Source organism: Bombina bombina, chromosome 1 (assembly GCF_027579735.1).
Source record: "Bombina bombina isolate aBomBom1 chromosome 1, aBomBom1.pri, whole genome shotgun sequence".
In the NCBI taxonomy this organism is placed as follows: domain Eukaryota; kingdom Metazoa; phylum Chordata; class Amphibia; order Anura; family Bombinatoridae; genus Bombina; species Bombina bombina.
The window spans coordinates 187,006,675-187,026,216 of NC_069499.1; the positions used below are offsets into that span (position 1 = coordinate 187,006,675).

Sequence of the window (19,542 nt, forward strand, 5' to 3'; positions counted from 1 at the left end):
ATAACAGTAAATTGGAAAATTGTTTAAAATTACATGCTCTATCTGAATCATGAAAGTTTATTTTGGCCTAGACTGTCCCTTTAAATTCTACTTACAGGCGACTAAGGATTTTTACCAGTCCTCTGCCCTCTTTGTCTTTTTCTCTGGGAAACGTAAAGGTCAGAAAGATACTGCTACTACTCTTTCTTTTTGGTTACAAAGTATAATTCGTTTGGCTTATGAGTCTGCTGGACAGCAGCCTCCTGAGAGAATTACGTCTCATTCCACAAGAGCTGTTTCCTCTTCTTGGGCTTTCAAAAATGAAGCTTCTGTGGAATAAATTTGCAAGGCTGCAACTTGGTCTTCTCTACTTACTTTTTCCAAAATTGATACTTTTGCCTCGGCTGAGGCTTCTTTTGGGAGAAAGGAACTTCAAGTGGTGGTGCCTTCTGTTTAGGACTGCCTGTCTTGTCCCTCCCTATTTATCCGTGTCCTCTAGCTTGGGTATTTGTTCCCAACAGTAATTACTCAAGCCGTGGACTCACCATATCTTAGGAAATAAAAACAAAATGTATGCTTACCTGATAAATTTGTTTCTTTCCGGATATGGTGAGTCCACAGCCCCACCCTTTATTTTAAGTTGTTCTTTTGACTATAACCTCAGACACCTCTACACCTTTTTTCTCCTTTTTCTCCATTTCCCTTCGGTCAAATGACTGGGGGTTGTGGGTAAGGGAGTGATACTTAGCAGTTTAACTGTGGTGCTCTTTGCCTCCTCCTGCTGGCCAGGAGTGATATTCCCAACAGTAATTACTCAAGCCGTGGACTCGCCATATCCGGAAAGAAACAAATTTATCAGGTAAGCATAAATTTAGTTTTTTATATATAAAGGGGGGGGGGGTCTGCCTGTTTCTGTTTCCCAGCCCCCTTCAGTGGGTGTCCCAATCTAACCTAATCAACAGTGCTAAACTGGGAGCTTCTTTTTATATAAGTAAACAGCTTGAAGCTGTTTCAGATTTGTTGTAGACAACTCAATTGTTAGCATGTAAGGGCACAAAATAACACTTTGGAGTCATGACTGAATTACTAAAATGTAGTATTTACAAAAAAATAACGTCTTTTTTATTTTTACAGGCTGATTCAACTTGCAAGAGGTTGTTTGCTGTGAATAACATGGATAATGGTTACTACAAAAATGGAATTCTTAATCTTAATGGTTTGTGGAAGAGCAGGCCTACAGTAGAAAGATATGACATTCCATATTTCACAAACCAGAAGGTATATTTTATAGCCAAGCAAACTGAATTTGTTACATGCTTTTCTTTTTTTTTTCCGTGAGCCGAAAATCATTTTCTTCTTGTTTACTTAAACAGTGTTGTTCTAATTATCTGGATAGTTGACGGCCAGTTAAAAGGAATAGTCTAGTCAAAATTAAACTTTCATGATTCAGACACAGTAGACACAAGAGCAGCAATAACACATATATTCCTTGTCATTGGCTCACCAAATGTGTTAAGCTAGTTCCCAGTAGTGCATTTGTTGCTCCTTCAACAAAGGATACCAAGAGAATGAGTATACTATATACCAAGAGCATTAGTATACTATAAGTAAATTGGAAAGTTGTTTGTTTAACATTCCCTGCTCTACCTGAATCATCAAAGAAAAAAAAAATTGGATTTATTATCCCTTTAAGCTTTGTTACTGAGTTTGTGTGACATTGTTATGTTAAAAGCCTGATGTTTTTCTTTGTTTAGGTGAATGCTGCATGCTGGGCTTCACTGACTGCACCTGATTCCCACCTTCTGTATCCTTTAAGTTGAAGTAATTGTTATTTCTCTTGTTAAGTGTATCCAGTCCACGGATCATCCATTACTTGTGGGATATTCTCCTTCCCAACAGGAAGTTGCAAGAGGATCACCTAAAGCAGAGCTGCTATATAGCTCCTCCCCTCACTGCCATATCCAGTCATTCTCTTGCAACTCTCAACAAAGATGGACGTAGTAAGAGGAGTGTGGTGTATTATAGTTAGTTTTTTAACTTCAATCAAAAGTTTGTTATTTTTAAATGGTACCGGAGTGTACTGTTTCATCAAAGGCAGTATTAGAAGAAGAATCTGCCTGTGATTTCTATGATCTTAGCAGAAGTAACTAAGATCCATTGCCGTTCTCACATATTCTGAGGAGTGAGGTAACTTCAGAGGGGGAATGGAGTGCAGGTTTTCCTTCAATAAGGTATGTGCAGTAAACATATTTCTAGGGATGGAATTGCTAGAAAAATGCTGCTGATACCAGATTAATGTAAGTTAAGCCTTAAATGCAGTGATTTAATAGCGACTGGTATCAGGCTTATTAACAGAGATACATACTCTTATAAAAGTGCAATATTAAAACGTTTGCTGGCATGTTAATCGTTTTTATATATGTTTGGTGATAAAACTGATTGGGGCCTAGTTTTTTTCTCCACATGGCTGGCTTGATTTTTGCCTAGAAACAGTTCCTGGAGGCTTTCCACTGTTGTAATATGAGTGGGAGGGGCCTTTTTTAGTGCTTTTCTGTGCAGCTAAAAATACTGACAGAGACATCCAGCTTCCCTCTGCATGATAAAGGACATCTCTGAAGGGCTCAAAAGGCTTCAAAGTCGTGTTTGAGGAGGGTAACAAAACTGTGGCAGTTGTTGTGACTGTGTTTAAAAAAAACAAAACGTTTTTGTCATTTATTATTCTGTTTTTGTTATTAAGGGGTTACTCATCCATTTGCAAGTGGGTGCAATGCTCTGCTGACTTGTTACATACACTGTAAAAATGTTGTTAGTGTAACTGCCTTTTTTCACTGTTATTTCAAATTTTGTCAAAATTTGTTTCTCTTAAAGGCACAGTAACGTTTTTTATATTGCTTGTTAACTTGCTTTAAAGTGTTTTCCAAGCTTGCTAGTCTCATTGCTAGTCTGTACAAACATGTCTGAAACAGAGGATACTTGTTCATTATGTTTAAAAGCCATGGTGGAGCCCCATAGGAGAATGTGTACTAAATGTATTGATTTCACCTTAAACAGTAAAGATCAGTCTTTATCTATAAAAGAATTGTCACCAGAGGGGTCTGTCGAGGGGGAAGTTATGCCGACTAACTCTCCCCACGTGTTGGACCCTTCGCCTCCCGCTCAAGGGACGCACACTAATATGGCGCCAAGTACATCAGGGACGCCCATAGCGATTACTTTGCAGGACATGGCTGCAATCATGAATAATACCCTGTCAGAGGTATTATCCAGATTGCCTGAATTGAGAGGCAAGCGCGATAGCTCTGGGGTTAGACGAGATACAGAGTGCGTAGATGCTGTAAGAGCCATGTCTGATACTGCGTCACAATATGCAGAACCTGAGGACGGAGAGCTTCAGTCTGTGGGTGACGTCTCTGAATCGTGGAGACCTCCGTGTATTGCTTGGGGAGGTATTAGCTGCTCTGAATGACTGTGACACAATTGCAATGCCAGAGAAATTGTGTAGGCTGGATAAATACTATGCAGTGCCGGTGAGTACTGATGTTTTTCCAATACCTAAAAGGCTTACAGAAATTATTAATAAGGAGTGGGATAGGCCCGGTGTGCCCTTTTCCCCACCTTCTATATTTAGAAAAATGTTTCCAATAGATGCCACTACACGGGACTTATGGCAGACTGTCCCTAAGGTTGAGGGAGCAGTTTCTACTTTAGCAAAGCGTACCACTATCCCGGTTGAGGACAGTTGTGCTTTTTCAGATCCAATGGATAAAAAATTAGAGGGTTACCTTAAGAAAATGTTTATTCAACAAGGCTTTATTTTACAGCCCCTTGCTTGCATTGCTCCTGTCACTGCTGCTGCGGCATTCTGGTTTGAGGCCCTGGAAGAGGCCATCCATACAGCTCCATTGACTGAAATTGTTGACAAGCTTAGAACTCTTAAGCTAGCTAACTCATTTGTTTCTGATGCCATTGTTCATTTGACTAAACTAACGGCTAAGAATTCCGGATTCGCCATCCAGGCGCGTAGGGCGCTATGGCTCAAATCCTGGTCAGCTGATGTGACTTCAAAGTCTAAATTACTCAACATTCCTTTCAAGGGGCAGACCTTATTCGGGCCTGGTTTGAAAGAAATTATTGCTGACATTACTGGAGGTAAGGGTCATACCCTTCCTCAGGACAGGGCCAAATCAAAGGCCAAACAGTCTAATTTTCGTGCCTTTTCGAAATTTCAAGGCAGGTGCAGCATCAGCTTCCTCTGCTTCAAAACAAGAGGGAACTTTTGCTCAATCCAAGCAGGCCTGGAAACCTAACCAGTCCTGGAACAAGGGCAAGCAGGCCAGAAAGCCTGCTGCTGCCTCTAAGACAGCATGAAGGAGCGGCCCCCTATCCGACAACGGATCTAGTAGGGGGCAGACTCTCTCTCTTCGCCCAGGCGTGGGCAAGAGATGTTCAGGATCCCTGGGCGTTGGAGATCATATCTCAGGGATATCTTCTGGACTTCAAAGCTTCTCCTCCACAAGGGAGATTTCACCTTTCAAGATTATCTGCAAACCAGATAAAGAAAGAGGCATTCCTAAGCTGCGTACAAGATCTCCTTGTAATGGGAGTGATCCATCCAGTTCCGCGGACGGAACAAGGACAGGGGTTTTATTGAAATCTGTTTGTGGTTCCCAAAAAAGAGGGAACCTTCAGACCAATTTTGGATTTAAAGATCCTAAACAAATTCCTCAGAGTTCCGTCATTCAAGATGGAAACTATTCGAACCATTTTACCCATGATCCAAGAGGGTCAGTACATGGCCACAGTGGACTTAAAGGATGCCTACCTTCACATTCCGATTCACAAGAATCATCATCAGTTCCTGAGGTTTGCCTTTCTAGACAGGCATTACCAATTTGTAGCTCTTCCATTCGGGTTGGCTACAGCCCCAAGAATTTTTACAAAGGTTCTGGGCTCACTTCTGGCGGTCCTAAGACCGCGAGGCATAGCGGTGGCTCCTTACCTGGACGACATCCTGATACAGGCGTCAAGCTTTCAAATTGCCAAATATCATACAGAGATAGTTCTGGCATTCCTGAGGTCGCATGGGTGGAAAGTGAACGAAGAAAAGAGTTCTCTATCTCCTCTCACAAGGGTTTCCTTCCTAGGGACTCTAATAGATTCTGTAGAAATGAAAATTTACCTGACGGAGTCCAGGTTATCAAAACTTCTAAATGCTTGCCGTGTTCTTCACTCCATTCCGCGCCCCACGGTGGCTCAGTGCATGGAAGTAATCGGCTTAATGGTAGCGGCAATGGACATAGTGCCATTCGCGCGCCTGCATCTCAGACCGCTGCTATTATGCATGCTCAGTCAGTGGAATGGGGATTATACAGATTTGTCCCCTCTACTAAATCTGGGTCAGGAAACCAGAGATTCTCTTCTCTGGTGGTTATCTCGGGCCCATTTGTCCAAGGGTATGACCTTTCGCAGACCAGATTGGACAATTGTTACAACAGATGCCAGCCTTCTAGGTTGGGGTGCAGTCTGGAACTTTCTGAAGGCTCAGGGTTCATGGACTCCGGAGGAGAAACTCCTCCAAATAAATATTCTGGAGTTAAGAGCAATATTCAATGCTCTTCTGGCTTGGCCTCAGCTAGCAACACTGAGGTTCATCAGATTTCAGTCGGACAACATCATGACTGTGGCTTACATCAATCATCAAGGGGGAACCAGGAGTTCCCTAGCGATGTCAGAAGTCTCCAAGATAATTCGCTGGGCAGAGACTCACTCTTGCCACCTGTCAGCGATCCATATCCCAGGTGTAGAGAACTGGGAGGCGGATTTTCTAAGTCGTCAGACTTTTCATCCGGGGGAATGGGAACTCCATCCGGAGGTGTTTGCTCAATTGGTTCTCCGTTGGGGCAAACCAGAATTGGATCTCATGGCGTCTCGCCAGAACGCCAAGCTTCCTTGTTACGGATCCAGGTCCAGGGACCCAGAAGCGGGACTGATAGATGCTCTAGCAGCGCCTTGGTTCTTCAACCTGGCTTATGTGTTTCCACCGTTTCCTTTGCTCCCTTGTCTGATTGCCAAAATCAAACAGGAAAGAGCATCGGTGATATTGATAGCGCCTGCGTGGCCACGCAGGACCTGGTATGCAGACCTAGTGGACATGTCATCCTTTCCACCATGGACTCTGCCTCTGAGACAAGACCTTCTAATACAAGGTCCTTTCAATCATCCGAATCTACTTTCTCTGAGACTGACTGCATGGAGATTGAACGCTTGATCCTATCAAAGCATGGCTTCTCCGAGTCAGTAATTGATACCTTAATACAGGCACGAAAGCCTGTCACCAGGAAAATTTACCACAAGACATGGCGTAAATATCTTCATTGGTGTGAATCCAAGAATTACTCATGGAGTAGGGTTAGGATTCCTAGGATATTGTCCTTCCTCCAAGAGGGTTTGGACAAAGGATTATCAGCTAGTTCTTTAAAGGGACAGATTTCTGCTCTGTCCTTTTACACAAGCGTCTGGCAGAAGTACCAGACGTTCAGGCATTTTGTCAGGCTTTAGTTAGAATTAAGCCTGTGTTTAAACCTGTTGCTCCTCCATGGAGCTTAAACTTGGTTCTTAAAGTTCTTCAAGGGGTTCCGTTTGAACCCCTTCATTCTATTGATATCAAACTTCTTTCATGGAAAGTTCTTTTTCTGATGGCTATTTCCTCGGCTCGAAAAGTCTCGGAGTTATCTGCCTGGGTTTTTACCTAAGGTGGTTTCTAACAAGAATATCAATCAAGAGATTGTTGTTCCATCATTATGTCCTAATCCTTCTTCAAAGAAGGAACGTCTTTTGCATAATCTAGACGTAGTCCGTGCCTTGAAGTTTTACTTACAGGCTACTAAAGATTTTCGCCAAACATCTAACCTGTTTGTTGTTTACTCTGGACAGAGGAGAGGTCAGAAGGCCTCGGCAACCTCTTTCTTTTTGGCTTCGGAGTATAATCCGTTTAGCCTATGAGACTGCTGGACAGCAGCCTCCTGAAAGGATTACAGCTCATTCTACTAGAGCTGTGGCTTCCACCTGGGCCTTTAAAAATGAGGCCTCTGTTGAACAGATTTGCAAGGCTGCAACTTGGTCTTCTCTTCATACTTTTTCCAAATTTTACAAATTTGATACTTTTGCTTCTTCGGAGGCTGTTTTTGGGAGAAAGGTTCTACAGGCAGTGGTTCCTTCCGTTTAAGTTCCTGCCTTGTCCCTCCCATTATCCGTGTACTTTAGCTTTGGTATTGGTATCCCACAAGTAATGGATGATCCGTGGACTGGATACACTTAACAAGAGAAAACATAATTTATGCTTACCTGATAAATTTATTTCTCTTGTAGTGTATCCAGTCCACGGCCCGCCCTGTCCTTTTCAGGCAGGTCTAAATTTTAATTAAACTACAGTCACCACTGCACCCTATGGTTTCTCCTTTCTCGGCTTGTTTCGGTCGAATGACTGGATATGGCAGTGAGGGGAGGAGCTAGATAGCAGCTCTGCTGTGGGTGATCCTCTTGCAACTTCCTGTTGGGAAGGAGAATATCCCACAAGTAATGGATGATCCGTGGACTGGATACACTACAAGAGAAATAAATTTATCAGGTAAGCATAAATTATGTTTTTTATGAAAAACAATAGTTGCTTTGATTATACAGCCATCCTGTTCTGGCAAAGAATAGTTACATTGCAGTTTTGGTGTTTCCTGTACAACCATGTGCAATATCTTCACTTCTCCCTAAAGGCACTTTTGTCTTGTTAAGCTCCAAAAGAATATTTCTAGTCTGTAATTTTTTTTATTTGAAATTTCTTTTAATATACAATGAGAACAGAATACATGACATAAATTGTTTCAATGACCCTTAATCATTTTCTACTCAGTGTTTGCCACATGAGGAAGACAGAACCTCAAAGCTCTATCAGTCTTATACCAGCTTGCCTTTTCAGAAACGAGGCTAACGACGGTATTTTAATATTTTTTTATGGAAAGCAATTTTATTTTACTATAAAAGAACTTGATTAAAGTAAATAATATAACTAAATAAGTTAAAAGGTGCAGTTGGATTTTGAAACTTACCGGTAAATGTTTATGAATTATTTAGTATACTGACTGAATTAAAGGTGCTCAGCTAGCTCCCAGTAGTAATTTTTAACTGGTCTGGCAGTGACCATTTAAAAGCAAATCAGTGTACTTTACTTTTAGAGTTGCACTTTTGGTTTGGGAGAGGGGTGATTTTGATTGATTGTCTGGTGTTTCCACTACCTCAAAAAGGAGGCAAAAATGAAGAAATCCCCTATTAAGATGAGAATGTGTGTTGTTTGTAAGGCTACTTTTACTCTAAATGGACAAATTATATTGTCTGATGTTTTTTTAGCTTTATCTGTTTAAAGAAATGTTTTTTCCCATCTCATTGATTGTCTCTGGTCTTATCTAAAAAAAATGGTCAGAAGTTGTATGATTATTGCACTTTGGATTATTGTATATCCTTTTATGAATATCAATGCCTATATATATGATATATATATATATATATATATATATATATATATATATGTATGTAGAGGCAAGTAGAATGTTACAGAACACAGAGAAGCAGTGATTAGTGACAAGCAGCACTATAGACCTGCACTAAAAAAGGGTAAGCAGAAATACTGAAGCAGCTACAACAGAACATACAGGTGTTGAATATAACAAAAGAAACTATCTCTAGTTATCACCTATAAGAAATATATACAACAAAGGGTGAAATAGCGCTACAGTGTCTCTGAAATATATTCACAGTAAATAGTTAAAAATTGTCTATATAATATACACAAAACACAGATTAAATTATCAGATCCATGTAATAAATGTTTGGGAGGTATTCCACTTACTAGAAACAACTTCAAACTAATGAGGTAAGTTGCCGCATCTGTGAGGGAGAGACCTCCGGTGTAGAAGTTCTTTGTAGTAGTGAGAGTGATCTTTAACCCCTCTTGCAGTATGGTATTATCAATCCATAGTTGCACTCAGGGGTTGTTCTCTTTGTCTCCTCTCATTATGCAGGAAGCGATCATATAAATGAGAGATGAGATAAAATAAACAATCGTGTAATACTGCAACTTTAATATAAGTAATCGCAAAGACCTTTAAAAATACACTAACATGGTACAACCTCAAAATGAGGTATGGTATATACACAAAGGATATCAGAAACCATTAGGTGTTCAGAGGGAGACGAATAATCAAGAGTCCCAACCGTTCCTGTTCAGTCTAAAGCAGTCTTTCATGCCAAGTCAGTGTCTTAACAAATCCTGGGTACGTTTACACAAACATACATGTTTGTAATTGGAACACACTAACAAGTGCCTAGTTAGAAAAAATTCTCCCTCTGATGAGTGTTTCACTAACGTCGGTCTGTTAGACTGTTTGATCCAGCATTGGGGACCTATTGCGGGGTAGTTTAAAGGGCCAGTAAACCTACCAAATAATGTTATATAATTCTGCACATAGGGCAGAATTATATAACATTAGCCTAGTGGCAGCTTTCTGTATCATAGGACTGCACAGATATTTACCTATGAAAATGAATTTCTTTCATGTAATTGGCAAGAGTCCATGAGCTAGTGACGTATGGGATATACAATCCTACCAGAAGGGGCAAAGTTTCCCAAACCTCAAAATACCTATATATACACCCCTCTCAGAGTACAGTGAATGTCAGAGGGATGTGAAGGGAGTATCACCTATTGAATGCAATGGTTTTCCTCACGGGAGATCTATTTCATAGTTTCTCTGTTATCGGTCGTAGAGATTCATCTCCTACCTTCCTTTTCAGATTGACGATATACTCTCATATTCCATTACCTCTACTGATAACCGTTTCAGTATTGGTTTGGCTATCTGCTATATGTGGATGGGTGTCTATGGTAAGTATGTTTTCATTACTTAAGACGCTCTCAGCTATGGTTTGGCACTTTATGTATTTATATAAAGTTCTAAATATATGTATTGTACTTATATTTGCCATGAGTCAGGTTTAAGTATATTTCCTTTTGCAGACTGTCAGTTTTATATCTGGGAAATGCATTTTTTAGGAAAAAAATTTCTTACCTATGGTATAGTCTTTTTTTCAATTGACTGTTCTTTTTAATTCGCGGGCAAAATTAGGCTCGCGAGGCGCAAACTGCCAAAGTATATTGCGTCATTTTTGGTGTGAGATTTTTTGGTGCAAAGTTACGTTTGATGATGCAAATTCATCATTTCCGGCATCTTAGTCGACGCCGAGTCCTTTCACAAGGTTGCGTCTTTGATGAAGCGAGTGTGTCATTTCCGCATGTTGTTAGCGCCAAAAAATGTTCTGTTTGTGTTGTGCGTCATACTTGGCGCCAAATATTTTCATTATTTAAAACCCCATTCCTATATTCCTCTTGCCTTTTTCTCTATCAGAGGGCTATGCTGTTTGAATTTTTTTCCCATTCCTGAAATTGCCATTTAAGGAAATTGATAATTTTGCTTTATATGTTGTTTTTTCTCTTACATTTGCAAAATGTCTCAATTTGATCCTGTCTCAGAAATCACTGTTGGAACCCTGCTGCCTAATAACAGTTCTACCAAAGCTAAGTGCATTTGTTGTAAACTTGTGGAGATTATTTCTCCAGCTGTGGTTTGTAATAGTTGTCATGAAAAGCTTTTACATGCAGAGAATGTGTCCATCAGTAATAGTACATTGCCTGTTGTTGTTCCTTCAACATCTAATGTACAAGATATACCTGTGAATCTAAAAGATTTTATTGCTGATTCTATTCAGAAGGATTTGTCTGCCATTCCGCTTTCTAATACATGTAAAAGGTCTTTTAAAACTTCTCATAAAGTTGATGAAATTTCAAATGACCGACAAAAACTGAATTATCCTCCTCTGATGAGGATCTATCTGATTCAGAAGATCCTTCCTCAGATATTGACACTGACAGATCTACTTATTTATTTAAAATGGAGTACATTCGTTCTTTGTTAAAAGAAGTGTTGATTACATTGGATATTGAGGAAACTAGTACTCTTGATATTAAAACTAGTAAACTTTAAATTCTGTTTATAAACCTCCTGTGGTTACTCCAGAGGTTTTTCCAGTTCCTGATGCTATTTCTGATATGATTTCTAAGGAATGGAATAGGCCTGGTACTTCTTTAATTCCTTCTTCAATGTTTAAAAAAAATGGTATCCTTTGCCAGCAGTTACATTGGAGTTTTGGGAAAAGATCCCCAAAGTTGATAGGGCTATCTCTACTCTTGCTAAACATACTACTATTCCTATGGAAGATAGTACTTCCTTTAAGGATCCTTTAGATAGGAAACTCATCTTCTCAGGCCTGCGATTTCTTTGGCTGATGTTGCAGCTGCATCAACTTTTTGGTTGGAAAATTTAGCGCAACAAGAAATGGATTCTGATTTGTCTAGCATTGTTCGCTTGCTTCAACATGCTAATCATTTTATTTGTGATGCCATTTTTGATATCATCAAAATTGATGTTAAATCTATGTCTTTAGCTATTTTAGCTTTGTGGCTTAAATCTTGGAATGCTGACATGACTTCTAAGTCTAGATTGCTTTCTCTTTCTTTCCAAGGTAATAAGTTGTTTGGTTCTCAGTTCAACCGTCACTGAGGGGAAGGGAGTTTTTTTGCCTTGGGATAAAAGACCTAAGGGAAAATCTAAAGCTTCTAACCGTTTTTGTTCCTTTCGACAAAATAAGGAACAGAAACCTAATCCTCCCCCAAGGAATCGGTTTCCAATTGGAAACCTTCTTCAAATTGGAATAAATCCAAGCCGTTTAAGAAACCAAAGCCAGCCCCCAAGTCCGCATGAAGGTGCGGCCCTCATTCCAGCTCAGCTGGTAGGGGGCAGATTAAGATTTTTCAAGGAAGTTTGGATGAATTATGTTCAAAATCAATGGATTCTGAGTATTGTCTCTCAGGGGTATCGAATAGGATTCAGAGTAAGATCTCCTGTGAGAAGTTATTTTCTCTCACGCATCCCAGCAAATTCAGTAAAGGCTCAGGCTTTCCAGAAGTGTGTTTCGGACCTGGAGCTTTCAGGGGTAATCATGCCAGTTCCATTTCAGGAACAGGGTCTGGGGTTTTATTCAAATCTATTCATTGTCCCAAATAAAGAAAATTCATTCAGACCAGTTTGAGTACCAACTTTCAAAATCGTGACTATAAGGACTAATTCTGCCTTTTGTTCAGCAAGGGCATTGTATGTCCACAATAGACTTATAGGATGCATATCTTCATATTCCGATTCATCCAGATCATTATCAGTTTCTGAGATTCTCTTTTCTAGACAAGCATTACCAATTTGTCGCTCTTCCTTTTGGCCTAGCAACAGCTCCAAGAATATTTTCAAAGGTTTTCGGTGCCCTACTCTCTGTAATCAGAGAACGGGGTATTGCAGTGTTTCCTTATTTGGATGATATCTTGGTACTAGCTGATTCTTTACATTCTGCAGAATCTCATATGAATCAACTAGTGTTGTTTCTTCAAAGACATGGTTGGAGGATCAATTTACCAAAAAGTTCCTTAATTCCTCCGACAAGGGTCACCTTTTTAGGTTTCCAGATAGATTCAGTGTCCAGATGATACGATTAAAATTGGTTTCAGCTTGTCGGAACCTTCAACCTCAATCATTCCCTTCAGTAGCTATGTGCATGGAAGTTTTAGGTCTCATGACTGCAGCATCGGACGCAATCCCCTTTGCTCGTTTTCATATGAGACCTCTTCAGCTTTGTATGCTGAATCAATGGTGCAGGGATTATACAAGGATATCACAATTAATATCCTTAAATCCCAATGTTCGACTATCTCTGACTTGGTGGTTAGATCACCATCATATTGTTCTAGGGGTCCCTTTTGTTCATCCAACCTGGACTGTGATCACAAAAGATGCAAGTCTTTCAGGTTGGGGAGCTGTTTGGGGATCTCTGACAGCACAAGGGGTTTTTCAGGGCTTTTCAGATTTGGCCTCTGTTGAAGAGAGAACCGTTCATTTGTTTTCAGACAGACAATATCACAACTGTAGCATATGTCAATTATCAGGGTGGGACTCACAGTCCCCTAGCTATTAAAGAATTATCTCGGATACTTTCTTGGGCGGAATCCAGCTCTTTTTTTCTCTTGTTAAGTGTATCCAGTCCACGGATCATCCATTACTTGTGGGATATTCTCCTTCCCAACAGGAAGTTGCAAGAGGATCACCCACAGCAGAGCTGCTATACAGCTCCTCCCCTCACTGCCATATCCAGTCATTCTCTTGCAACTCTCAACAAAGATGGACGTAGTAAGAGGAGAGTGGTGTATTATAGTTAGTTTTTTAACTTCAATCAAAAGTTTGTTATTTTTAAATGGTACCGGAGTGTACTGTTTCATCTCAGGCAGCATTAGAAGAAGAATCTGCCTGTGATCTCTATGATCTTAGCAGAAGTAACTAAGATCCACTGCCGTTCTCATATATTCTGAGGAGTGAGGTAACTTCAGAGGGGGAATGGAGTGCAGGTTTTCCTGCAATAAGGTATGTGCAGTTAACATATTTCTAGGGATGGAATTTGCTAGAAAAATGCTGCTGATACCGGATTAATGTAAGTTAAGCCTTAAATGCAGTGATAGCGACTGGTATCAGGCTTATTAACAGAGATACATACTCTTATAAAAGTGTAATATAAAACGTTTGCTGGCATGTTAATCGTTTTTATATATGTTTGGTGACAAAACTTATTGGGGCCTAGTTTTTTTCCACATGGCTGGCTTGATTTTTGCCTAGAAACAGTTTCCTGAGGCTTTCCACTGTTGTAATATGAGTGGGAGGGGCCTTTTTTTAGTGCTTTTCTGTGCAGCTAAAAATACTGACAGAGACATTCAGCTTCCCTCTGCATGATACAGGACATCTCTGAAGGGCTCAAAAGACTTCAAAGTCGTGTTTGAGGAGGGTAACAACCACAGTAGACTGTGGCAGTTGTTGTGACTGTGTTTAAAAAAACAAAAAACAAAAAAAAAACGTTTTTGTCATTTATTATTCTGTTTTTGTTATTAAGGGGTTAATCATCCATTTGCAAGTGGGTGCAATGCTCTGCTGACTTGTTACATACACTGTAAAAATTTTGTTAGTGTAACTGCCTTTTTTCACTGTTATTTCAAATTTTGTCAAAATTTGTTTCTCTTAAAGGCACAGTAACGTTTTTTATATTGCTTGTTAACTTGCTTTAAAGTGTTTTCCAAGCTTGCTAGTCTCATTGCTAGTCTGTACAAACATGTCTGAAACAGAGGATACTTGTTCATTATGTTTAAAAGCCATGGTGGAGCCCCATAGGAGAATGTGTACTAAATGTATTGATTTCACCTTAAACAGTAAAGATCAGTCTTTATCTATAAAATAATTGTCACCAGAGGGGTCTGTCGAGGGGGAAGTTATGCCGACTAACTCTCCCCACGTGTCGGACCCTTCGCCTCCCGCTCAAGGGACGCACGCTAATATGGAGCCAAGTACATAAGGGACGCCCATAGTGATTACTTTGCAGGACATGGCTGCAATCATGAATAATACCCTGTCAGAGACAGAATTGAGAGGCAAGCGCGATAGCTCTGGGGTTAGACGAGATACAGAGCGCGTAGATGCTGTAAGAGCCATGTCTGATACTGCGTCACAATATGCAGAGCCTGAGGACGGAGAGCTTCAGTCTGTGGGTGACGTCTCTGAATCGGGGAGACCTGATTCAGAGATTTCTAATTTTAAATTTAAGCTTGAGAACCTCCGTGTATTGCTTGGGGAGGTATTAGCTTCTCTGAATGACTGTGACACAATTGCAGTGCCAGATAAATTGTGTAGGCTGGATAAATACTATGCAGTGCCGGTGAGTACTGATGTTTTTCCAATACCTAAAAGGCTTACAGAAATTATTAGTAAGGAGTGGGATAGGCCCGGTGTGCCCTTTTCCCCACCTCCTATATTTAGAAAAATGTTTCCAATAGATGCCACTACACGGGACTTATGGCAGACTGTCCCTAAGGTGGAGGGAGCAGTTTCTGCTTTAGCAAAGCGTACCACTATCCCGGTTGACGACAGTTGTGCTTTTTCAGATCCAATGGATAAAAAATTAGAGGGTTACCTTAAGAAAATGTTTATTCAACAAGGTTTTATTTTACAGCCCCTTGCATGCATTGCGCCTGTCACTGCTGCGGCGGCATTCTGGTTTGAGGCCCTGGAAGAGACAATCCATACAGCTCCATTGACTGAAATTGTTGACAAGCTTAGAACTCTTAAGCTAGCTAACTCATTTGTTTCTGATGCCATTGTTCATTTGACTAAACTAACGGCTAAGAATTCCGGATTCGCCATCCAGGCGCGTAGGGCGCTATGGCTCAAATCCTGGTCAGCTGATGTGACTTCAAAGTCTAAATTACTCAACATTCCTTTCAAGGGGCAGACCTTATTCGGGCCTGGTTTGAAAGAAATTATTGCTGACATTACTGGAGGTAAGGGTCATACCCTTCCTCAGGACAGGGCCAAATCAAAGGCCAAACAGTCTAATTTTCGTGCCTTTCGAAATTTCAAGGCAGGTGCAGCATCAACTTCCTCTGCTTCAAAACAAGAGGGAACTTTTGCTCAATCCAAGCAGGCCTGGAAACCTAACCAGTCCTGGAACAAGGGCAAGCAGGCCAGAATGCCTGCTGCTGCCTCTAAGACAGCATGAAGGAGCGGCCCCCTATCCGACAACGGATCTAGTAGGGGGCATACTCTCTTCGTCCAGGCGTGGGCAAGAGATGTTCAGGATCCCTGGGCGTTGGAGATCATATCTCAGGGATATCTTCTGGACTTCAAAGCTTCTCCTCCACAAGGGAGATTTCACCTTTCAAGATTATCTGCAAACCAGATAAAGAAAGAGGCATTCCTAAGCTGCGTACAAGATCTCCTTGTAATGGGAGTGATCCATCCAGTTCCGCGGACAGAACAAGGACAGGGGTTTTATTCAAATCTGTTTGTGGTTCCCAAAAAAGAGGGAACCTTCAGACCAATTTTGGATTTAAAGATCTTAAACAAATTCCTCAGAGTTCCGTCATTCAAGATGGAAACTATTCGAACCATTTTACCCATGATCCAAGAGGGTCAGTACATGACCACAGTGGACTTAAAGGATGCCTACCTTCACATTCCGATTCACAAGAATCATCATCAGTTCCTGAGGTTTGCTTTTCTAGACAGGCATTACCAATTTGTAGCTCTTCCATTCGGGTTGGCTACAGCCCCAAGAATTTTTACAAAGGTTCTGGGCTCACTTCTGTCGGTCCTAAGACCGCGAGGCATAGCGGTGGCTCCTTACCTGGACAACATCCTGATACAGGCGTCAAGCTTTCAAATTGCCAAATCTCATACAGAGATAGTTCTGGCATTCCTGAGGTCGCATGGGTGGAAAGTGAACGAAGAAAAGAGTTCTCTATCTCCTCTCACAAGGGTTTCCTTCCTAGGGACTCTAATAGATTCTGTAGAAATGAAAATTTACCTGACGGAGTCCAGGTTATCAAAACTTCTAAATGCTTGCCGTGTTCTTTACTCCATTCCGCGCCCCACGGTGGCTCAATGCATGGAAGTAATCGGCTTAATGGTAGCGGCGATGGACATAGTGCCATTCGCGCGCCTGCATCTCAGACCGCTGCAATTATGCATGCTCAGTCAGTGGAATGGGGATTACACAGATCTGTCCCCTCTACTAAATCTGGGTCAGGAAACCAGAGATTCTCTTCTCTGGTGGTTATCTCGGGCCCATCTGTCCAAGGGTATGACCTTTCGCAGACCAGATTGGACAATTGTAACAACAGATGCCAGCCTTCTAGGTTGGGGTGCAGTCTGGAACTCCCTGAAGGCTCAGGGTTCATGGACTCAGGAGGAGAAACTCCTCCCAATAAATATTCTGGAGTTAAGAGCAATATTCAATGCTCTTCTGGCTTGGCCTCAGCTAGCAACACTGAGGTTCATCAGATTTCAGTCGGACAACATCACGACTGTGGCTTACATCAACCATCAAGGGGGAACCAGGAGTTCCCTAGCGATGTCAGAAGTCTCCAAGGTAATTCGCTGGGCAGAGACTCACTCTTGCCACCTGTCAGCGATCCATATCCCAGGTGTAGAGAACTGGGAGGCGGATTTTCTAAGTCGTCAGACTTTTCATCCGGGGGAATGGGAACTCCATCCGGAGGTGTTTGCTCAATTGGTTCTCCGTTGGGGCAAACCAGAATTGGATCTCATGGCGTCTCGCCAGAACGCCAAGCTTCCTTGTTACGGATCCAGGTCCAGGGACCCAGAAGCGGCACTGATAGATGCTCTAGCAGCGCCTTGGTTCTTCAACCTGGCTTATGTGTTTCCACCGTTTCCTTTGCTCCCTCGTCTGATTGCCAAAATCAAACAGGAAAGAGCATCGGTGATATTGATAGCGCCTGCGTGGCCACGCAGGACCTGGTATGCAGACCTAGTGGACATGTCATCCTTTCCACCATGGACTCTGCCTCTGAGACAAGACCTTCTAATACAAGGTCCTTTCAATCATCCAAATCTACTTTCTCTGAGACTTGATATCAAACTTCTTTCATGGAAAGTTCTTTTTCTGATGGCTATTTCCTCGGCTCGAAGAGTCTCGGAGTTATCTGCCTTACATTGTGATTCTCCTTATCTGATCTTTCATTCAGATAAAGTTGTTCTGCGTACCAAACCTGGGTTTTTACCTAAGGTGGTTTCTAACAAGAATATCAATCAAGAGATTGTTCCATCATTATGTCCTAATCCTTCTTCAAAGAAGGAACGTCTTTTGCATAATCTAGACGTAGTCCGTGCCTTGAAGTTTTACTTACAGGCTACTAAAGATTTTCGCCAAACATCTAACCTGTTTGTTGTTTACTCTGGACAGAGGAGAGGTCAGAAGGCCTCGGCAACCTCTTTCTTTTTGGCTTCGGAGTATAATCCGTTTAGCCTATGAGACTGCTGGACAGCAGCCTCCTGAAAGGATTACAGCTCATTCTACTAGAGCTGTGGCTTCCACCTGGGCCTTTAAAAATGAGGCCTCTGTTGAACAGATTTGCAAGGCTGCAACTTGGTCTTCGCTTCATACTTTTTCCAAATTTTACAAATTTGATACTTTTGCTTCTTCGGAGGCTGTTTTTGGGAGAAAGGTTCTACAGGCAGTGGTTCCTTCCGTTTAAGTTCCTGCCTTGTCCCTCCCATCATCCGTGTACTTTAGCTTTGGTATTGGTATCCCACAAGTAATGGATGATCCGTGGACTGGATACACTTAACAAGAGAAAACATAATTTATGCTTACCTGATAAATTTATTTCTCTTGTAGTGTATCCAGTCCACGGCCCGCCCTGTCCTTTTCAGGCAGGTCTAAATTTTAATTAAACTACAGTCACCACTGCACCCTATGGTTTCTCCTTTCTCGGCTTGTTTCGGTCGAATGACTGGATATGGCAGTGAGGGGAGGAGCTATATAGCAGCTCTGCTGTGGGTGATCCTCTTGCAACTTCCTGTTGGGAAGGAGAATATCCCACAAGTAATGGATGATCCGTGGACTGGATACACTACAAGAGAAATAAATTTATCAAGCATAAATTATGTTTTTTTCTGCGGTACATATCCCAGGTGTAGACAATTGGGAAGCGGATTATCTCAGCCGTCAGACTTTACATCCGGGGGAGTGGTCCCTCCATCCAGATGTGTTTTCTCAGATTGTTCAGATGTGGGGTCTTCCAGAAATAGATCCGATGGCTACTCATCTAAACAAGAAACTTCCCAGGTACCTGTCCAGGTCCAGGGATCTTCAGACGGAAGCAGTGGATGTGTTGACACTTCCTTGGTGCTACTAACCTGCTTATATTTTCCCGCCTCTAATTCTTCTTCCAAGGGTGATCTCCAAAATCATCATGGAACAATCGTTTGTGTTGCTGGTAGCTCCAGCATGGCCTCACAGGTTTTGGTATGCGGATCTTGTTCGGATGTCCAGTTGCCAACCTTGGCCACTTCCATTAAGGCCGGACCTTCTGTCATTAAATTTGAAGGTATGGAAATTGAACCCCTAGTGCTTAGTCATAGAGGTTTCTTTGACTCAGTGATTAATACTATGGTACAGGCTCGTAAATCTGTTTATAGAATTTATTGTTGAGTTTGGAAGACTTATATTTCATGGTGTTCTTCTCATAAATTCTCTTGGCATTCTTTCAGAATTCCTAGAATTTTACAGTTTCTTTAGGATAGTTTGGATAAGGGTTTGTCTGCAAGTTCATTGAAGGGACAAATCTCTGCTCTTTCTGTTTTATTTCACAGAAAGATTGCTAAGCTTCCTGATATTCACTGTTTTGTACAGGCTTTGGTTCATATCAAGCCTGTCATTAAATCTATCTCTCCTCCTTGGAGTCTTAATTTGGTTTTGAAGGCTTTACAGGCTCCTCAATTTGAGCCTATGCATTCTTTGGACATTAAACTACTTTCTTGGAAAGTGTTGTTCCTTTTGGCCATCTCTTTTGCTAGA

The 19,542-nt window shown here is 41.4% G+C and overlaps 1 protein-coding gene across 1 annotated transcript in view; it reads left to right on the plus strand.

Annotated features, from left to right (window-relative positions):
* Nucleotides 1-19,542, plus strand: part of DCAF4 (DDB1 and CUL4 associated factor 4) — a 161,218-nt gene that overhangs the window by 60,418 nt on the left and 81,258 nt on the right. Inside the window, exons 7-9 of the mRNA XM_053697774.1 lie at nucleotides 1,114-1,257; nucleotides 1,734-1,783; nucleotides 7,883-7,965. Of these exons, the coding sequence (XP_053553749.1) occupies nucleotides 1,114-1,257; nucleotides 1,734-1,783; nucleotides 7,883-7,965 (277 nt within the window). The remainder of the gene's footprint in view (nucleotides 1-1,113; nucleotides 1,258-1,733; nucleotides 1,784-7,882; nucleotides 7,966-19,542) is intronic.